General features: G+C 47.9%; 1 protein-coding gene across 1 annotated transcript; it reads left to right on the top strand.

Annotated features, from left to right (window-relative positions):
* Positions 1–329: 329 nt before the first annotated feature.
* LOC308675981 (sal-like protein 2) lies at positions 330–13,992 on the top strand (the record flags this gene model as incomplete). Its single annotated transcript, XM_081341672.1, has 4 exons — positions 330–408; positions 6,195–8,539; positions 12,449–12,891; positions 13,612–13,992. The coding sequence occupies 3 exons, from the start codon at positions 330–332 to the stop codon at positions 12,875–12,877; spliced, it is 2,853 nt and encodes a 950-aa protein (XP_081197798.1). The 3' UTR covers positions 12,878–12,891; positions 13,612–13,992.
* Positions 13,993–16,357: the final 2,365 nt, after the last annotated feature.

Genomic DNA, 16,357 nt, shown 5'->3' with positions numbered 1-16,357 from the left:
CTTCCTCCTGCTATCCGTCGCTCCCTTCCTCCTCTTCTTCCTCCTCCTCCTGTCCATCGCTCCCTCCCTCCTCTTCCTCCTTTTTCTTTGCCTTCTTCCTCCTGCTCTTCCTCCTCTTCCTCCTCCTCCTCCAGGTGCGCTCCGGAGCCGCGGCGCACGGGGGCGCCCCGCGCTGGCTGACTGGCTCCTGGTGGCGACGCCGGCGACAGCCGCCCTCCAGACACCAGAGGTCCCTGCTGCTGCAGAGCCGTGGGGGGAGAGCCGCGCACGCCCGCCGATCTCTCCCGCCGCCGCCGCCGCCGCCGCCTCTTCCTCCGGGAGCGGCCGAGATGAGCAGCCCCCGAGGGCGCGGGGAGCCGGCGGAGGGCGCGGGCGCAGCGGCCGGCGCTAGCATGGCAGAGCCCGCAGGTGGGGAGGCGGGGGGGGGGGGCTGCGGCGGGGAGGGAGGGAGGGAAGGGGGCGATGGATGGGGGGGGTCCCCAGCACCCCTTTTTTTCCCCCTTTCTTTCCCCAGCAGGCCGGTCCATCTCCCCACTCTCTCCTTTCCAGTCGCGGCCGGTTCTTTCGCCTCTCCGGGGGTCTTTCCCATTGTCTTCCCCCCTCCCCAAAGCACGCCATCCGTCCCCACCCTCGGGGGAGGGGAGGGGAGGGGAGGGGGGAGGGGGGAGGCAGCAACATGGTGGACGGCTCTGAGACCTCTTGGCGTTCCCCCCTCCCTCCCTGCCCGCCTGCCTCGCTTTAGGATGCGCCCAGAAGCAGATCTGCAAGAAGGTGCGTGCGTGCGCTCAGCCGGGTTTAAAAACCCGCAAACAACATTGGAGGGTGGGGGGGGTGGGGGGGTGGGAGGCGATCTAGACGAGATCTTCGTTCCCTAAGATTGCAAAGCGGTGGTTGAGTCTGTTGGATGCTTCTCTTCTTACCTCCTTTGCCCGTCCTGCTAGCTTCTTTTCCCTGCTTTGTTTTTGTTTTTTTTTTGAAAGATTAACCATGAGGTCTAGAAACTTGACTCCGGTCGGCCTGATCACTGAATGTTAGTAAAGGCAGACCCACCATTTTGCTGTGCTGGTGGTTCCTCTCTCTCTCTCTCTCTCTCTCTCTCTCTCTCTCTCTCTCTCTCTCTCTCTCTCTCTCCTCTCTCTCTCTCTCTCTCCCTCTCTCTCTCTCTCCCTCTCCCTCTCTCTCTCTGTCTTTCTCTCTCTCTCTCTGTCCCTCTCTCTCTCTGTCTTTCTCTCTCTCTCTCTGTCTTTCTCTCTCTCTCTCTGTCCCTCTCTCTCTCTGTCTTTCTCTCTGTCTCTCTCTCTCTCTGTCCCTCTCTCTCTCTGTCCCGCTCTCTCTCTCTCTCTCTCTCTCTCTGTCCCTCTCTCTCTCTGTCCCGCTCTCTCTCTCTCTCTCTCTCTGTCCCTCTCTCTCTCTGTCTTTCTCTCTCTCTCTCTCTCTGTCCCTCTCTCTCTCTGTCTTTCTCTCTGTCTGTCTCTCTCTCTCTCTCTGTCCCTCTCTCTCTCTGTCTTTCTCTCTCTCTCTCTGTCCCTCTCTCTCTCTGTCTTTCTCTCTCTCTGTGTCCCTCTCTCTCTCTGTCTTTCTCTCTCTCTGTCCCTCTCTCTCTCTGTCTTTCTCTCTCTCTCTCTCTGTCCCTCTCTCTCTCTGTCTTTCTCTCTCTCTCTCTCTCTCTCTCTGTCCCTCTCTCTCTCTCTCTGTCCCTCTCTCTCTCTCTCTTCTCTCTCTCTCTCTCTCTCTCTCTCCCTCCCTCCCTCCCTCCCTCCCTCCCTCCCCTCCTCTCCCTCCCCAGCTTGGCTCAAGGGCTCCTGATTGAAAATGGCAGGATGAGTCCTTGAGGATCACCCAAAGGTCTGGAAGAGAATCTCTAAAAGCCCAGGGCCAGAACTAGAGATGTGTTAGATTACACTTCCCCAAATCCCCTGCCCCCATGAGGGCTAGTGGGCTGGGGTTTCTGGGAATGGTGCTGCTTATATCCTGGAGGGCCACCAGTTTAAGGAAGCTGGAAAACCAGTTGACTTCATGCCTTAGAATTGTGGGGTCATCTGCTCCAGGGTTTTTCAACCTTGGGCAGCTGATGTGTGGACTTCAGTTCCCAAAAATTCCCCAGGCAGTCACGGCTGGCTGGAGAATCCTGGGAGCTGAAGTTCAGACATCTTAAAGAGTAGCCAAGGTTGAGGAAACACTGTCGTAAGATTCCAGCTTTTATTGACAAACATGTTAAACTTTGCTAGCTAGGGAATTCTGGGGATTGAAGTTCACACATCTTAAAAATGTAGCCAAGGTTGAGAAGCCCTGTTGTAGGAGATTGTTGAAAAACAAGTGTCTAGGCTTTGCTGGCTGCAGAATTCTGGGAGTTGAAGTCCATATATCTTAAAAGATGTCAGGGTGGAGAAACATTGATTCTAGTCCAGGGGTAGGCAACCTCGGCTCTTTTATGACTCATGGACTTCAACTCCCAGAATTCCTGAGTCATGAGTATGGGTAGCGGTATGCCAGGAGAAGGCGGCAGCCATGCCAGCCCACACAGATTGTCCTGTTTTGAGAGTCTATGCCAACTTGAGTCCATGAGTCATAAAAGAGCCGAGGTTGCCTACCCCTGTTCTAGTCCAATTGATTACTCAGAACAAGAATCTGCTAAACTATCTTCAATAAAGCCAAGCCATCGGATCCTTCTCCGAGGCACTCCATTGTCCATAATCCTACTTTTAGGCTTCCAGGGTAGTGGCAGGCTGGTCTATCACTTAACAGTCAATTTTCTTTCTTGACTTGAAACACTGATCCTGCTTGCACTTTTGTGGCCAGAGGGGTCTTGAAGATAAGAAACAATGAATGGAAACTAACCAAGGAGAGAAGCAGCCTGGAATTAAGGAGAAACTTCCTAACAGTGAGGACAATTAACCAGTGGAACAGCTTGCTACTAGAAGTTGTAGGTGTTTCATCACTGGAAGTTTTTAAGAAGAGACTGGACAGCCACTTCGACTGAAATAGTATAGGGCAGGGGTAGGCAACCTTGGCTCTTTTATGACTCGGGGACTTCAATTCCCAGAATTCCTGAGCCAGCCATGCTGAGGAGAAATGGAGAGGTTTTCATACTGAGCCATGCTGGCTCAGGAATTCTGGGAGTTGAAGTCCACGAGTCATCAAAGAGCCAAGGTTGCCTATCCCTGGATAGGGCCTCCTGCTTGAACAGGGGGCTGGACTAGAAGACCTCCAAGGTCCCTTCCAGCTCTATTCTATTCTGATTCCGATCTTTGTAGATGGCCTTGGAATATATCATTTGCAAGCTAGATCTGGCCTAGATCTTTGCGCTGACCTTCACAAGGCTGGGTTTCCTGATCTGCAGGGAGGAGATCTCTGAATCTTCTCCAGTTTCACCATCTCCCTTTGAAACGTACAGTGGCCAGAGCTGGACACAACCCAGATACCATCTAAGCAATGCTGAGTATCTTTTTAACTGCTGCATCGCATTACATCCGTTGGATGTATTGTTTGTCAGAAGGGCCTCTGGCAGAAGGAAATTTTCCATCTGCACTTCTCGGTGTTTATGGGTAGCGGTATGCCAGGAGAAGGCGGCGGCCATGCCAGCCCACACAGATTGTCCTGTTTTGAGAGTCCATGCCAACTTTCCCCAACCTGCTTGCTCTCCACATGCATGGTTTTATCCCCGTGGCTAAACATTTGTGGAATTATAAGTAGTCCTCGAGCACGATTGGGAGCAGAATTTTCATTGCCAAGCATTGCTAAGTGAGTTGGTCCCGATTTTATGAGCTTTGTCGCCACGGTTGTTAAGTGAATCACTGCAGCTGTTAAGGGAACCACACAGATCCAGCTTCCCCGCCACTGACTTTGCGTGTCGGAAAGTTCGCAAATGGGGATGACATGACTCTGGGATGCAACAACTGTCGTAAATAAACGCCAGTTGCCAAGCCGCCAGATTTTGTTCATGCGACCATGGGGATGATGTGATGGCCGTAAGTGTGAGCACCGGCCAGAGATCACCTTTTTCATTGCCATTGTAACTTTGAACGGTCACGAAAGCAATAGCTGAATGTTGAGGACTACTGTAGACATCCCGCTGGAGGGACAACTGAACTTTAGTGCAGGGTCCCCAACCTGTGGGCCACGGCCCACCACCGATCCGTAGCCTGTTTGCAACCGGGCCGCGTGAGAGGCTGGCTGATGCACTTGCATGTGCTGTGCACGCAGCCCCATTCATGTGAGTGTCACGGATGCTCACGGCCCCATTTGCACAAGAGTTGCGGGCACTCGGGGCCACACTCGCATGAGCACTGCAGGCAGTCACTGCTCCATTCACCCGAGTGTCGGGGGGCTTGGCGCCTCACTTGTGCAAGCATCATAGGCGCTCAGGGCCTCACTTGCGCGAGCATCACGGGTGCTCGGGGCCCCACTCACGCGAGCCTTGGACTTGCAGCCCCCCACTTGTGAGCGCTTAGGGCCTCATGTGAGCGTCACGGGTGCTCTCACTCTCACTCATGTGAGCAACACCTGCCCTTCCCACAAAAACATCCCCTCTTTCCCCACTTCCGGTCCGCCACGCATTAGTGGATCTCTGCTTTGAATATGCAACCAATCTGATTTAAGATTATATATATACAGGGATTATCATGCAGAGGTTGGGAGTCTCCTAACCTGGACCAGCAGCCTTTTAAATATATTAAACATATTTTAAATATATGAAAGGGTGTGAATAAGGTTTAGGTAAAGGTAAAGGTTCCCCCGCACATGCATGCTAGTCGTTTCCGACTCTAGGGGCCGGTGCTCATCTCCGTTTCAAAGCCGAAGAGCCAGCGCTTGTCCGAGGACGTCTCCGTGGTCATGTGGCCGGCATGACTAGACGCCCAAGGCGCACGGAACGCTGTTACCTTCCCACCGCGGTGGTCCCTATTTTTCTACTTGCATTTTTTTAACGTGCTTTCGAACTGCTAGGTTGGCAGAAGCTGGGACGCGTAACAGGCGCTCACTCTGTTACGCGGCACTCGGGATTCGACCCGCCAAACTGCCGACCTTCAGATCGACAAGCTCAGCGTCCTAACCCACTGAGCCACCACGTCCCTTGAATAAGGTTTAGAAGGCACTAAAGGTAGTCCTCGACGTACGACCACAGTTGAGCCCAAAATTTCTGTTGTTAAGTGAGACATTTGTTAAGTGAGCTTTGCCCCCATTTTATGACCTTGCTTGCCAGAATTTTAAGTGAATCACTACAGAGGTTAAATTAATAAGACCGTCGTTAAGTGAATCTGGCTTCCCTTTTGACTTTGCTTGTCGGAAGGGGACCACGTGACCCCGGGACACTGCAACTGTCATAAATCTGAGTCATTTGCCAAGCGGCTGAATCTGGATCACGTGACCACGGGGAGGCTGAAATGGTGTGAAAACAAGTCGTAAGCCACTTTTTTTCAGGGCCATTGTTACTTTGAATGGTCACTAAATGAACTGTTTTAAGTCGAGGACTACCTGTATTTTGAATATTAAGCAAAAATCGAGGGCATAAGTTCAAACTGACAGTAGAGAAGTTCAAACACAATGTTAGAAAGTATCGCTTCACAGAAAGAATAGCGGAAATCCGGAACGAATTCATGGGTCAATTCTCAGTAACTGAGTTTAAACATGTTTGGGATAAACATAAACAGAAATGAAGAAAATAAATAAAAAATAAAAATTTAAAAGAAAACAAAAAACCTCAAAGGGCAGACACAATGGACTACAGGTAGTCCTCGACTTACAACAGTTCATTTAGTGACCATTCAAAGTTACAACGGCAGTGAAAAATGTGACGGATGACTGTTTTTCGTAGTTACGACCTTTGCAGCATCCCCATGGTGATGTGATCAAAATTCAGATGCTTGGCAACTGGTTCATTTGTAGGACGGTTTCCGTGTCCCGGGGTCATGTGATCGCCTTTTTGAGACCTTTTGACAAGCAAAGTCAATGGGGAAGTCAGATTCACTTAACAACCGCAGTGATTCACTTAACAACTGTGGCCAGGAAAGTCATCGAATGCCGCAAAACTCACTTAGCAAATGTCTCACTTAACATCAGAAATTTTGAGTTCAGTTGTGGCTATAAGTCTTTTTTTACCATCAGTTTTTTATGTTTCTGTATTTATTTATTTATTTACTACAGATCTGGACGTAACTCTGTCCCTTTCTTCTCTTTTCTTTCTTCTATCTTCCCAGGAGACCCTGGGGATGACTGCAGCCCCTTCTCCTGCCCTTCCTGCCACACTACCTTCAAGGAACCCTCCGAGTTATCCGCTCACACCAGTACTTGCTTCTCAGAGCGAGCCCCCAGTTCAGCCGCTCCTGTGACTACTCCCGCCGCTGGCCAGGAGCACTCTAGCGTCTGCTCCTCATCCACCTCTTCCGTTGAGGTCCACCCCGAAAGTTCTCCAAGCATGGACGTGGAGCCTGGACCTTTGTTGACCGAGCCAAGCCAAGAATCTGCCTCTTCTCGGCCCCCTCCTCCTCCTCCACCACCCCCAACCCTGCCTCCCTCCACCGGTCTCCCAACTGGGCACCTCAACATCCCTCTCATCCTGGAAGAGTTGCGTGTTCTGCAACAACGCCAGCTCCATCAGATGCAGATGACGGAGCAGATCTGCCGCCAGGTGTTGCTCTTGAGTTCATGGGGGCAGGTTGGGACTACAGCCCCCACCACGGAACCTGCTCCGGTGGCGTCTGTCCCACCCAAGCCTCCCTTGCCCGTCTTTTCCATCAAGACTGAGCCCGGGAGGAGCCAAGTGTCTGCCTCTCCAGATATGCCCAAGCCGGCATTCTTCCATCTCTACCACCCGTTCCCTGGTGGCACCAGGGTACCCAAGGCTGAGCAGCTCCTGGCTCCAGCCTTCCCTACAGCCACGGGCGTCTTGGCAGCCCAGTGCTTAGGGACTGCCCGGAGTCTGGAGCAGGCCACATCTCCGGGACTCTTGCGACAGAAGAACGGAGGAGGAGGAGGAGGAGAACCCAACTTGGAAGGCGAGAAACCAAGCGGGCGCCACAAATGCCGTTTCTGTGGGAAGATCTTCGGCAGCGACAGCGCCCTCCAGATCCACCTGCGCTCCCACACCGGCGAGCGTCCCTACAAGTGTAATATCTGTGGGAACCGTTTCACCACCCGAGGCAACCTCAAGGTCCATTTCCATCGCCACCGGGAGAAGTACCCCCATGTCCAGATGAACCCTCACCCCGTTCCGGAGCATCTGGACTATGTCCTGACCACTTCGGGGCTTCCTTATGGCATGTCCGTGCCGCCTGAAAAAGCTGAGTCCGGAGAGGAACATGGGGCCCTTCCTGTGGCTGAGCGCAAGGCCCTAAGCGCCACTGAGAGTTTGACCCTGCTATCTGGCACGGCCCCTTCGGCCGCAGCTCAAGCCTTGCCTAGTTTCAACAAGCTGGTCCTGATGAAGGCAGTGGAAGCCAAGGGGAAGGGGGACGAGAACACCCCTCCTGAATCAGAGACGGAGGGGGCCCGTCTTCAGCTTGGGAAGCTTGTGGGGGCCTTGCCCAGCTGGGCTCTGTTGGCCAATCACTTCAAAACAGGGCCAGCTGTGGGGCCCTTCCCCTACGTCCTGGAGGCCTCTCCCTCGGAGACCTCCAAGCTTCAGCAGCTGGTGGAGAAGATCGACCGTCAGGGATCCCCGTCCTCCTCGGGAGCGGCCCTCATGGCCCCATCCACAGCCGGCTCCACGGCATCGTCTTCTCCTCTGGCATCTTCGGGACCCAATCAATGTGTCATCTGCCTGAGGGTCCTCAGCTGTCCCCGAGCTCTGCAACTCCACTACGGGCAGCATGGGGGCGAGCGCCCCTTCAAGTGCAAGGTCTGCGGGCGAGCCTTCTCCACCAGGGGCAACCTGAGGGCTCACTTTGTGGGCCACAAAACCAGCCCATCAGCCCGAGCACAAAACTCTTGTCCCATCTGCCAGAAGAAGTTCACCAATGCCGTGAGCCTCCAACAGCACGTCCGAATGCACCTGGGTGGGCAGATCCCCAACGGAGCTCTTCTGCCTGAGCCTTCGGCCCCAGAGGGGGTCCCATTGGGAGAAGGGGAGAAACCACGAGAGCAGCCATCTGCCCCCCAGGAGGAAGAGCTATCAGAAGAGGAGGAGGAAGAAGAGCCCACCGACGAAGACTCGGTGGAAAGCATTGGAGAAAAGGCAGAGCAGGTCTCCAGTCCCGAAGGTCTGGGTCCTCCCAAGGAAGGGGAGGAAATGGGGCAGCCTGAGGGGGAAGAGGGAGGACCCGGAGCACCCTCCTCCTCTCCACTGGGACCCCAAAGCCCTCCCTTCCCCTTGAAGGATGGGGAAGAGAAGGCAAATATGGAAGAAGAGGGTGGAGGAACTGTCCCGGTGGAAGAAGAACCAGAGAAGGATAAGGGAGAAGGTGGTGGAGAAGGTCCATCTGACAAACAGCAGCATCAGGGCAGCCAAGCCAAAGAGGAACCAGTGCTGATCTGTGGGATTTGCAAACAGCCCTTCACTGACAGGGCAGCCTTGCGCAAACATGCGATGACTGCCCATCCCCAGGTAAGAAATCAAGGCGGTGGGATAGGGCAGGGGTCCCCAATCTCCAGTCCGTGGACCAGTACCGGGCCGCGGCATGCCAGCAACTGGTCCGCACAAACAAGAAACCCCCCCTCCGCGAGATGCAGGCAGCACACAAAATCACGTGCCATCTGGTCCACGGAAAAACCTCTCTCCATAAAATTGGTCCCTGGTGCCCCAGAGGTTGGAGACCTCTGAGATAGGGGACATCTGGCTTCCTCTGCCCCTTGTGGTCTTGGATAGGAAAGAATCTTTCCTCATGTGCTCTCTCTCTCGCACTCTAGAGGTAACCTTGGGATAGGCAAGGGTACGTTCTTCCTGTCGATGTTCTCCAGATGTTGTGCTGCCACAATTCTCCCATGATCTGCAATTCAGCAGAATGAGGCCTTCATAACCTTTGTGGTGGTGGTCGCTGTAGGCCAACCTTCTCTAGCCTGGTGCTCTATAGTCCCCCACCACCCTTAGTGCAATGGGGCCTTTCTAAGAACAGGTGCCTGCAGCTAACCCATCTTGGACCTTCAGCAAAGTGGTCCTGTGGGTGGAAACAGAATTGACTGGCCTCTTGATGGGAGATTAGGAGGAAATCCAGATCTGTAGACTGGGAAGTCAAAAAATAGGATAGACCACTTCCCTGCTGTTCCTGAGGAAACCCTGTAGATGTCCTACACCATCTTTTACTCTTGTGCCATTTCTGATTATGGAGAAGCATTTAATTATCCTATGCTGCAACCTATGCTGCAACTTCCTTAGGTTCTTTGCTGACATATGATTAAACTGTACCCCACCTTGAAATAATCCCCAGAAATTCCAAATATTTTGCTAAACTGTACAGGTAGTCCTTGACTCACGACCACAATTGAGCCCAAAATTTCTGTTGCTAAGCAAGAAAATTGTTAAGTGAGTGTTGCCCCATTTTACGGCTGTTCTTGCCACAGCTGTTAAGTGAAATCCTGCAGTTAGTTACTAACTCAGTTACTAACCCAGTATAGTTAGTAACACAGTGAGTAAATTAGTAACACAATTGCTAAGTGAAATCTGGCTTCCCCATTGACTTTGCATGTCAGAAGGTTGCAAAAGGTGATCACATGACCTGAGACACTATAATATCATAAATACGAGCCAGTTGCCAAGCATCTGAATTTTGATCATGGGGACATTACAACAGTCCTAAGTGTGAAAAATAGTCATAAGTCACTTTTTTCCAGTAGCGTTGTAACTTTGAACAGTCATTAAACAAATGGTTGTAAATTGACTACCTGTATAAATAGGCTTGTTCTGATGATCATTTGGATCTTCTTGTCTTGATCATCTTAAAAAACCTCCAGTGATGGAACACCCACGATTTCTGGAGGCAAGCTGTTCCACTGGTTAATTGTCCTCACTGTTAGGAAGTTTCTCCTTAATTCCAGGTTGCTTCTTTCTTGGATCAATTTCCAATCATTGTTTCTCATCCTTCCCTCTGGTGCTTTGGTGAATAATGTGACCCCCTTTGTAAAATGCCGCTTGGGGGGGGCGGGGCGAAAGCCGTAATAAGCAGGCATATTCATAGAATGAAGGCTATTGCTAAGCACACTGGTTTGTGCTTCTTAGATTGTAAGCCGCCCTGAGTCTTCGGAGAAGGGCGGGATATAAATGGGATTTAAAAAAAAAATACTGGAATACTGCTATCATGTCACCTGTTTCTTCTTTTCTTTAGTCTAGCCAAACCCAAGTCCTGTAGCCATTCTTCATATGTTTTAGTCTCCATGCCTTTGATCATCTTAGTTGCTCTTCTCTGAACTTTTTCCAAAGTCTCAACATCTTTTTGTAGTATGGTGACCAAAATTGGTTACAGCATTTCAGCTGTGGTCTTACTAGGGTTTTAAAAAGGGGTACTAATACTTTATGTGAAAGGCCAGACCCCGCTTCTCAGACTGGTGCTAAGCAAGAGACAAGAGACAAGCATGCTTGCCATGTTGTTTCTCTTTGAGTTGTTGAACAACCATGCCAGTTGTGTATTTGCCTAAGTTTGGCTTCAGAAGAAAATTAGAGAATATAACAGTTTGAGAAGATATTATGTGATTTCACCTCCTCTTATTGTTTCCGATCAGCAAGTTTGCCGAGCATCCCACACAAGCATGATTGGAGTGCAGAATGCTGGTAATTGTAGAGAAGCAAGGATTATCCCATTCTGCCAAATGTTTATGGAGATTCTCAATCATTCAGGTCATGGTTGTCCCAAAGGTGCTTTTTCAAGAGGCAACTGGACTTTCTTGTTTTTCTTTGAAGATGTTTTGCTTCTCATCAAAGAAGCTTCTTCAGCTCTGACTAGATGGTGGGAAATGGAAGGATTTATACTCCTTGCAGACAGCTGGTCATTTGCATTCTTTTAGAGAGTCATTGAGGTCACTTGAAGATTTATCTGTGTCCTCAGGGCCACCCAAGTGATGCAATAGGTATGAAGGCTTCTTGGACCTACTGAAAGAACTGTGTTGTAGACTGGAGATAGATGATGTTGTATCCTTCCCCTCTATTGAGAGAGGGCTGTTCAATTTCAAAATTGAAACGTCTTCAAAGAAAAATCCAGTTGCCTCTTGAAAAGGCACCTTAACTTATTTATGGAAAGTTGTTCCTGTTTTGTATAACCATCTTTTGAAGTAGAGGCCAATGTTGAAAAATTCAAAAGTTCTGCTTCCTGTCTTGATGAATTGGCTGTAAGTCTTTACAGAGAGTCCTTGACTTGCAACGTTAATGATTGCTCAAAGTTACAATACTATTGAAAACAGTAACTTATATCCGGTCCTTGAATTTATGACTATCACAGCAAACTCACAGTCACGTGATAGAGATTTAGACACTTCACAATCTTTTTGTGCAGATAGTCCTCAACTTACAACAATTCGCTTAGAGACCGTTTGAAGTTACAATGGCATTGAAAAAAGTGAATTATGACCATTTTTCACACTTATGACCATTTCAGCATCCTCATGGTCACATGATTTACATTCAGATGCTTGACAACTGACTGACATTTATGATGCTTACGGCGTCACGTTTGTGACCATCTAACAAACAAAGTCAATGGGGAAACCAGATTAGTAACAACCCTGTTACTAATTTAACAACTGCAGTGATTCACTTAACAAATGTGGCAAAAATAGTGACAAAAGGGGGCAAAACTCACTTAACAAATTTCTCATTTAGCAATATAAATTTTGGGCTCAATTGTGGTCTTAAGTTGAGGACTACCTATATTTATGATGGTTCCAGCATCCTGGGGACACATGATCACCATTTGCAATCTCCCCAGCTATCTTTTGACAATAAAGTCAATGAAGGAAGCCAGATTTGCAAAAAAGGGTTGTAAATTCAGTCACGATTCACTTAACGGCTGCATTGTTTAGCAACAGAAGGTCCAGTTCCAATTGAGGTCATAAGTTGAGGACCACCTGCATTGAAACAGTCTTGGTATATGGGAAGTGCACTTTTCTCTCTAAACATTCCTGAATATTGTCCCTTTTGAGGAATGGACAACCTCAGGAGACACTGATGGACTTTACATCGCATTGTTTTTGTTGTTCAGTCACCAAATCTTGCCCAATTCTCTGCATCCCCATGGACCATAGCACACCAGTCCCTCCGTTGTCTCCTGGAGTTTGTCCAAATTCATGTTTATTGCGTTGATTGAACTATTTAACCATCTCATCCTCTGCCGTCTCTTTCTCTCTTTGCCTTCCATCTTTCCCAGATATCAGGCTCTTTTCTAAGGAATCCTCTCTTCTCATTTGGGGGCCAGAGTGAAGACATCCCATAGTTCCTAAATTGGAAAAAAAAATACTGATACTCCTCCTTTGGCTTTTGCCCCATGTCTATACCTCCCTACTCCTTCTCCTATTTTCTTTTTCTCCAAAGGTTCATCTGGGAAGCCACGTTTGGAGCAATAACCAGATGCGGCGGGCACGGCGTCTGCCTTTGGAAGGGCCCCTGCCAGTGCTCTCTGGAGGCCAAGTCAAGCTGCAGGACTTCCTGGGACGGGACATCCCAGCCCAACTGGTGGGGGTGGGCCCCCTCTCCTTCTGGAATCAGTACACCGCCTTTGTCTCCGGGAGCCTGCCCGCCAAGCCTGCCCACAGCACAGCGGCTTCCGTTGTTTCATCTTCCTCCTCCTCTTCTCCCAATGTGACCCCACAAAGCCTCTTTGGATCGAGCAACGTGCCTGGGAAAGTGGGCCCTGCAGAGGCCAAGGAGAAGCCTCCAGTGACCAACTTGCTGCTCCTTTCCCCACCAGCAGCCCCTGTTTTGGAAACGGTCCCTGAGAATCAAGGAAAGGGGGAGAAGTAACTAGCTTCTACTGGGTAAGGGGTGGTAGGGGAATTATGAAGCTTTCTAGAAACCAGTCCTGGCCAAAATGGTGAGATTGAAGTCAGCAATGGCCCTTTGTAAGCACGTCTGCCTCCATGCATTTTATCAAAATGTTTGGGAAGTGGATGATATTGGAAGCTTGAAGAATCAAACGTTCATTACTAGTAAACAGGCTCACTTTGGGTCTGTTTCATTAGATTTGGCTCCTAAGGGCCACTTCAAGCAATGTCACCAGTATGTTAATTGTACCGAACTCTAGTGGAAAGTTTAACCTGGTGCATAAAAACAAACCAGGTCAGTATTTATGGGGTTTGTTATATTTTTGGTCTCAGAAGGAATCTGTGAACATCCATGACCTGGTTTCAAGTTCGGCAACTGTGATTTGATGGAGGGCTTCAAACTCAGTTAAGTGGTGGTATTTTGACTGATTTGGACAAACCATAGAAGGTTGGATCTTATTAATATTGGGATGGGAGACCACGAGGAGATCCTAAAGTTAGACGCTAGATTGCGAAGTCAAAATAATAATAAAAAAGGCTAGTGGCAAAATATTTCCAAGAAAACTACATGGCTCAGGTATTGGCCTTGATTTGAGGGAATCTTTACCATTATGATAAAAAAAATAGTCATAGTTGGAGTTGCAAGGCCAGAAGAGTTGAAAATCTGGAACCTACTTGCTCCCTATAACTATATCCTTCTCTTTTCTCTTCCAGAGTGATCCATTCAAGAGGGACCAAGTGTGCGGCAGCAATTAAATCTTATATCTGACAATGCAAATGATATGGGTCCAATATAATTTTAGCAGCTTTTTAGTATTTTACTTTTAACGTAGTTTGGAGCTCCATTGGCCGAATGGCAGGATCTTGACCCGAGGCAGGGAAGGATGGTCCCTGCCTTGTACCTTTGATTTTCTTTTTTCTTTTTTAAAGAAACTTCCCTCTCATGTAGAACAGGATACCAAAAGGTTCCAGCCAAGGAATTTATTCCCTCAATAAAGGAAATTTGAAAGAATGACTGAGTCTGTGGGCTTTTTTTCTGGCAACAGGGAAAGGAAGTCACTTTATTTGAGTTCTGATTTCCTCTGGGAAGGAGAACCAGCATCATGCATGATTTGAATGCATTACATATTCTGGTTCAGCAAAAGATCGTGAAAGGGAATTGGAAGATGCCACTGTGAAAATTATTTTCTGGGTTGCCTCAAAGGTGCTTCTTTTTCAAAAGGCAACTGGAGTGTTTTTTCTTTGAGGAAGAAAAAGATGTTTCACTTCTCATCCAAGAAGCTTCATAGGTTCTGGTCAGATGACTGAGAATCTCCACAGATATTTTCTGGGTTGTTGTTTTTTTTTAAAAAAATTAGTTTTTATAAAGAAAATATAGAAACTAACACATGTTACGCATAGAAAACATGAAGAAAATAAAAGAATGAGGCACAAATGAGTCCCAGGGGTCTAGAAAATGTTAAAGATATATTTTTCTAGTATTTAATCAAATGATCAGTTGAAGATAACGCTTTCAATGATGCTTGCTATTAAGCAAAGAGAAATAGTAAGAACTGTAGTCAAATAATTATAAAGCCAGTTTGGTCTAGTGGTTAAGAACCAGGCTAGAGATCATGAGTTCAAATCCTGCCTTCACTATGAAAGCCACCTCACAGGGTTGTTGTTGTGGGGAAAATAGGAGGAGAAAGGGTGGGTGCTTGCTGCCTTGAGTTATTTCTAAAAATAATAAAAATACCAAAGGCAATATGCAAATAAATACGTTAACCCATAAAATTGCAAGCCATGATAGACTGAGTAGAAATTGAGAATCCATTCCACTTTAAATAGCCTATGAAATTGAGGTGCTGTATGAACTTTGTACACTAAAAAAATAACTCACATTTTGGACGGGGCACAAATCCACGTGTTTTGGGGTATTCCAGGAAGGCTTCTTGCTTTCATGTCAAGGAATTGCACAGCCAGTATCCAAATGGAGTCAGAGATGCTAACACGAACTTGGAAGTTTTATATAAATAAATATATTTTACATTTATATTTACAGCAGACAAGATAGTCAGGCACATCACCACGTCATGAGGTAAATCAGAGAACAGCTTACAGAGCCCACAGAAGAAAAAAGGCGGGGAAAAAGGGAAACTCCCCCTTTACACCCACCAACCAATCATAACATAGATTGCCTCAGGTAGGAATCCGCTCTCTCCAACCAATCAACTGCAGCCATTATAACTTTATTGTTCCAGCTATTAAATTAAATATTTTAACATAACACTGAATTATATTCAGGGGTCAAAAATGAGTTTCAGTGGAAATCCTTTATCATATTCATCTCTAAAGAAAATTTGGCTTCTGATTGAAGAAATTGTTGTCACTGACAAACTGGAATGCATGCCATAGAGATACTTCTCAAATTACAATGTTTCATTTAGTGACTTTTCAAAGTTAAAATGATCACTGTGAAAAAAATGACTTAACTACCAGTCCTCCCACTTTTGACCATTGCAGAATGCCTATAGTCACATGATCAAAATTTGGGTGGTTGGCAAACGACATGTATTTACAATAGTTGGCAAAGTATTGGTTGCCATTTGCAACCTTCTGACAAAGTCAATGGGGGACGCCAGATTCACTTAATGACCGTGTGATTCATTTAATGACCATGAGTCACTGCAGTGATTTGGCAAAAGGTCAACTCACTTAACAAGCACCTTACTTACTTAGCAACAGAAATCTTGGTCCTAATTGTAGTTGCAACCTGTAGAGAATAAAAGTTCTTTTTTACCCATTTTTGACAGCTTTTCCCAACCTGGGTGTCTTCTGCCGTCCATTCAGCTGGATTAGAAATGCAAACTTGAGCCATTACAGCTGGGTGTATTTTGGTGATTCATAAGTCTAATGAAGCAACTCACGGATTGTGTGAACACTGGCCTTGAACACACTGCTCTGGAGAAACAGCCCATTTGACCATCACTAAAGGAGGAGGAAGAGGAGGGCAGACGGTCATTTTATATGACTGCTGCCTTTTTTACTGGATCTTCGGGAAGCAAACTTGTGAATGTGTGTTGCTGTGTATTATCAGTTCAAATCAATTCAGTTAATCTGCTGCGGGATGAAAGCTTCTTCAGTGAAGCTAATGGAGCGTACAGGTAGTCTGACTTAAGACCCATTCATTTAGTGACCGAAGTTACAATAGAGGGGAAAAATGGTTTATGACCGATTTTCATACTTATGACCATTGCAGCATCCCCATGGTCATGCGATCAAACTTTGGATCCTTGGCAAAGAATGGTAGATGCAGGCAGTCCTCGACTTACAACAGCTCATATAGTGACCATTGAAAGTTACAACAGTGCTGAAAAAAGTGAATTATGATCATTTTTCACACTTAGGACACTTAGGACCATTGCAGCACCCTCCCCCCTCCCCCCAGTCAGATGATCAAAATTCAGGCACTTGGCAACTG

This window comes from Vipera berus (genome assembly GCF_964194415.1).
Source record: "Vipera berus genome assembly, chromosome: W".
Lineage (NCBI taxonomy): Eukaryota > Metazoa > Chordata > Lepidosauria > Squamata > Viperidae > Vipera > Vipera berus.
Note: the sequence above shows the minus strand (reverse complement) of the source record. Positions and strands in the feature narration are given on the sequence as shown.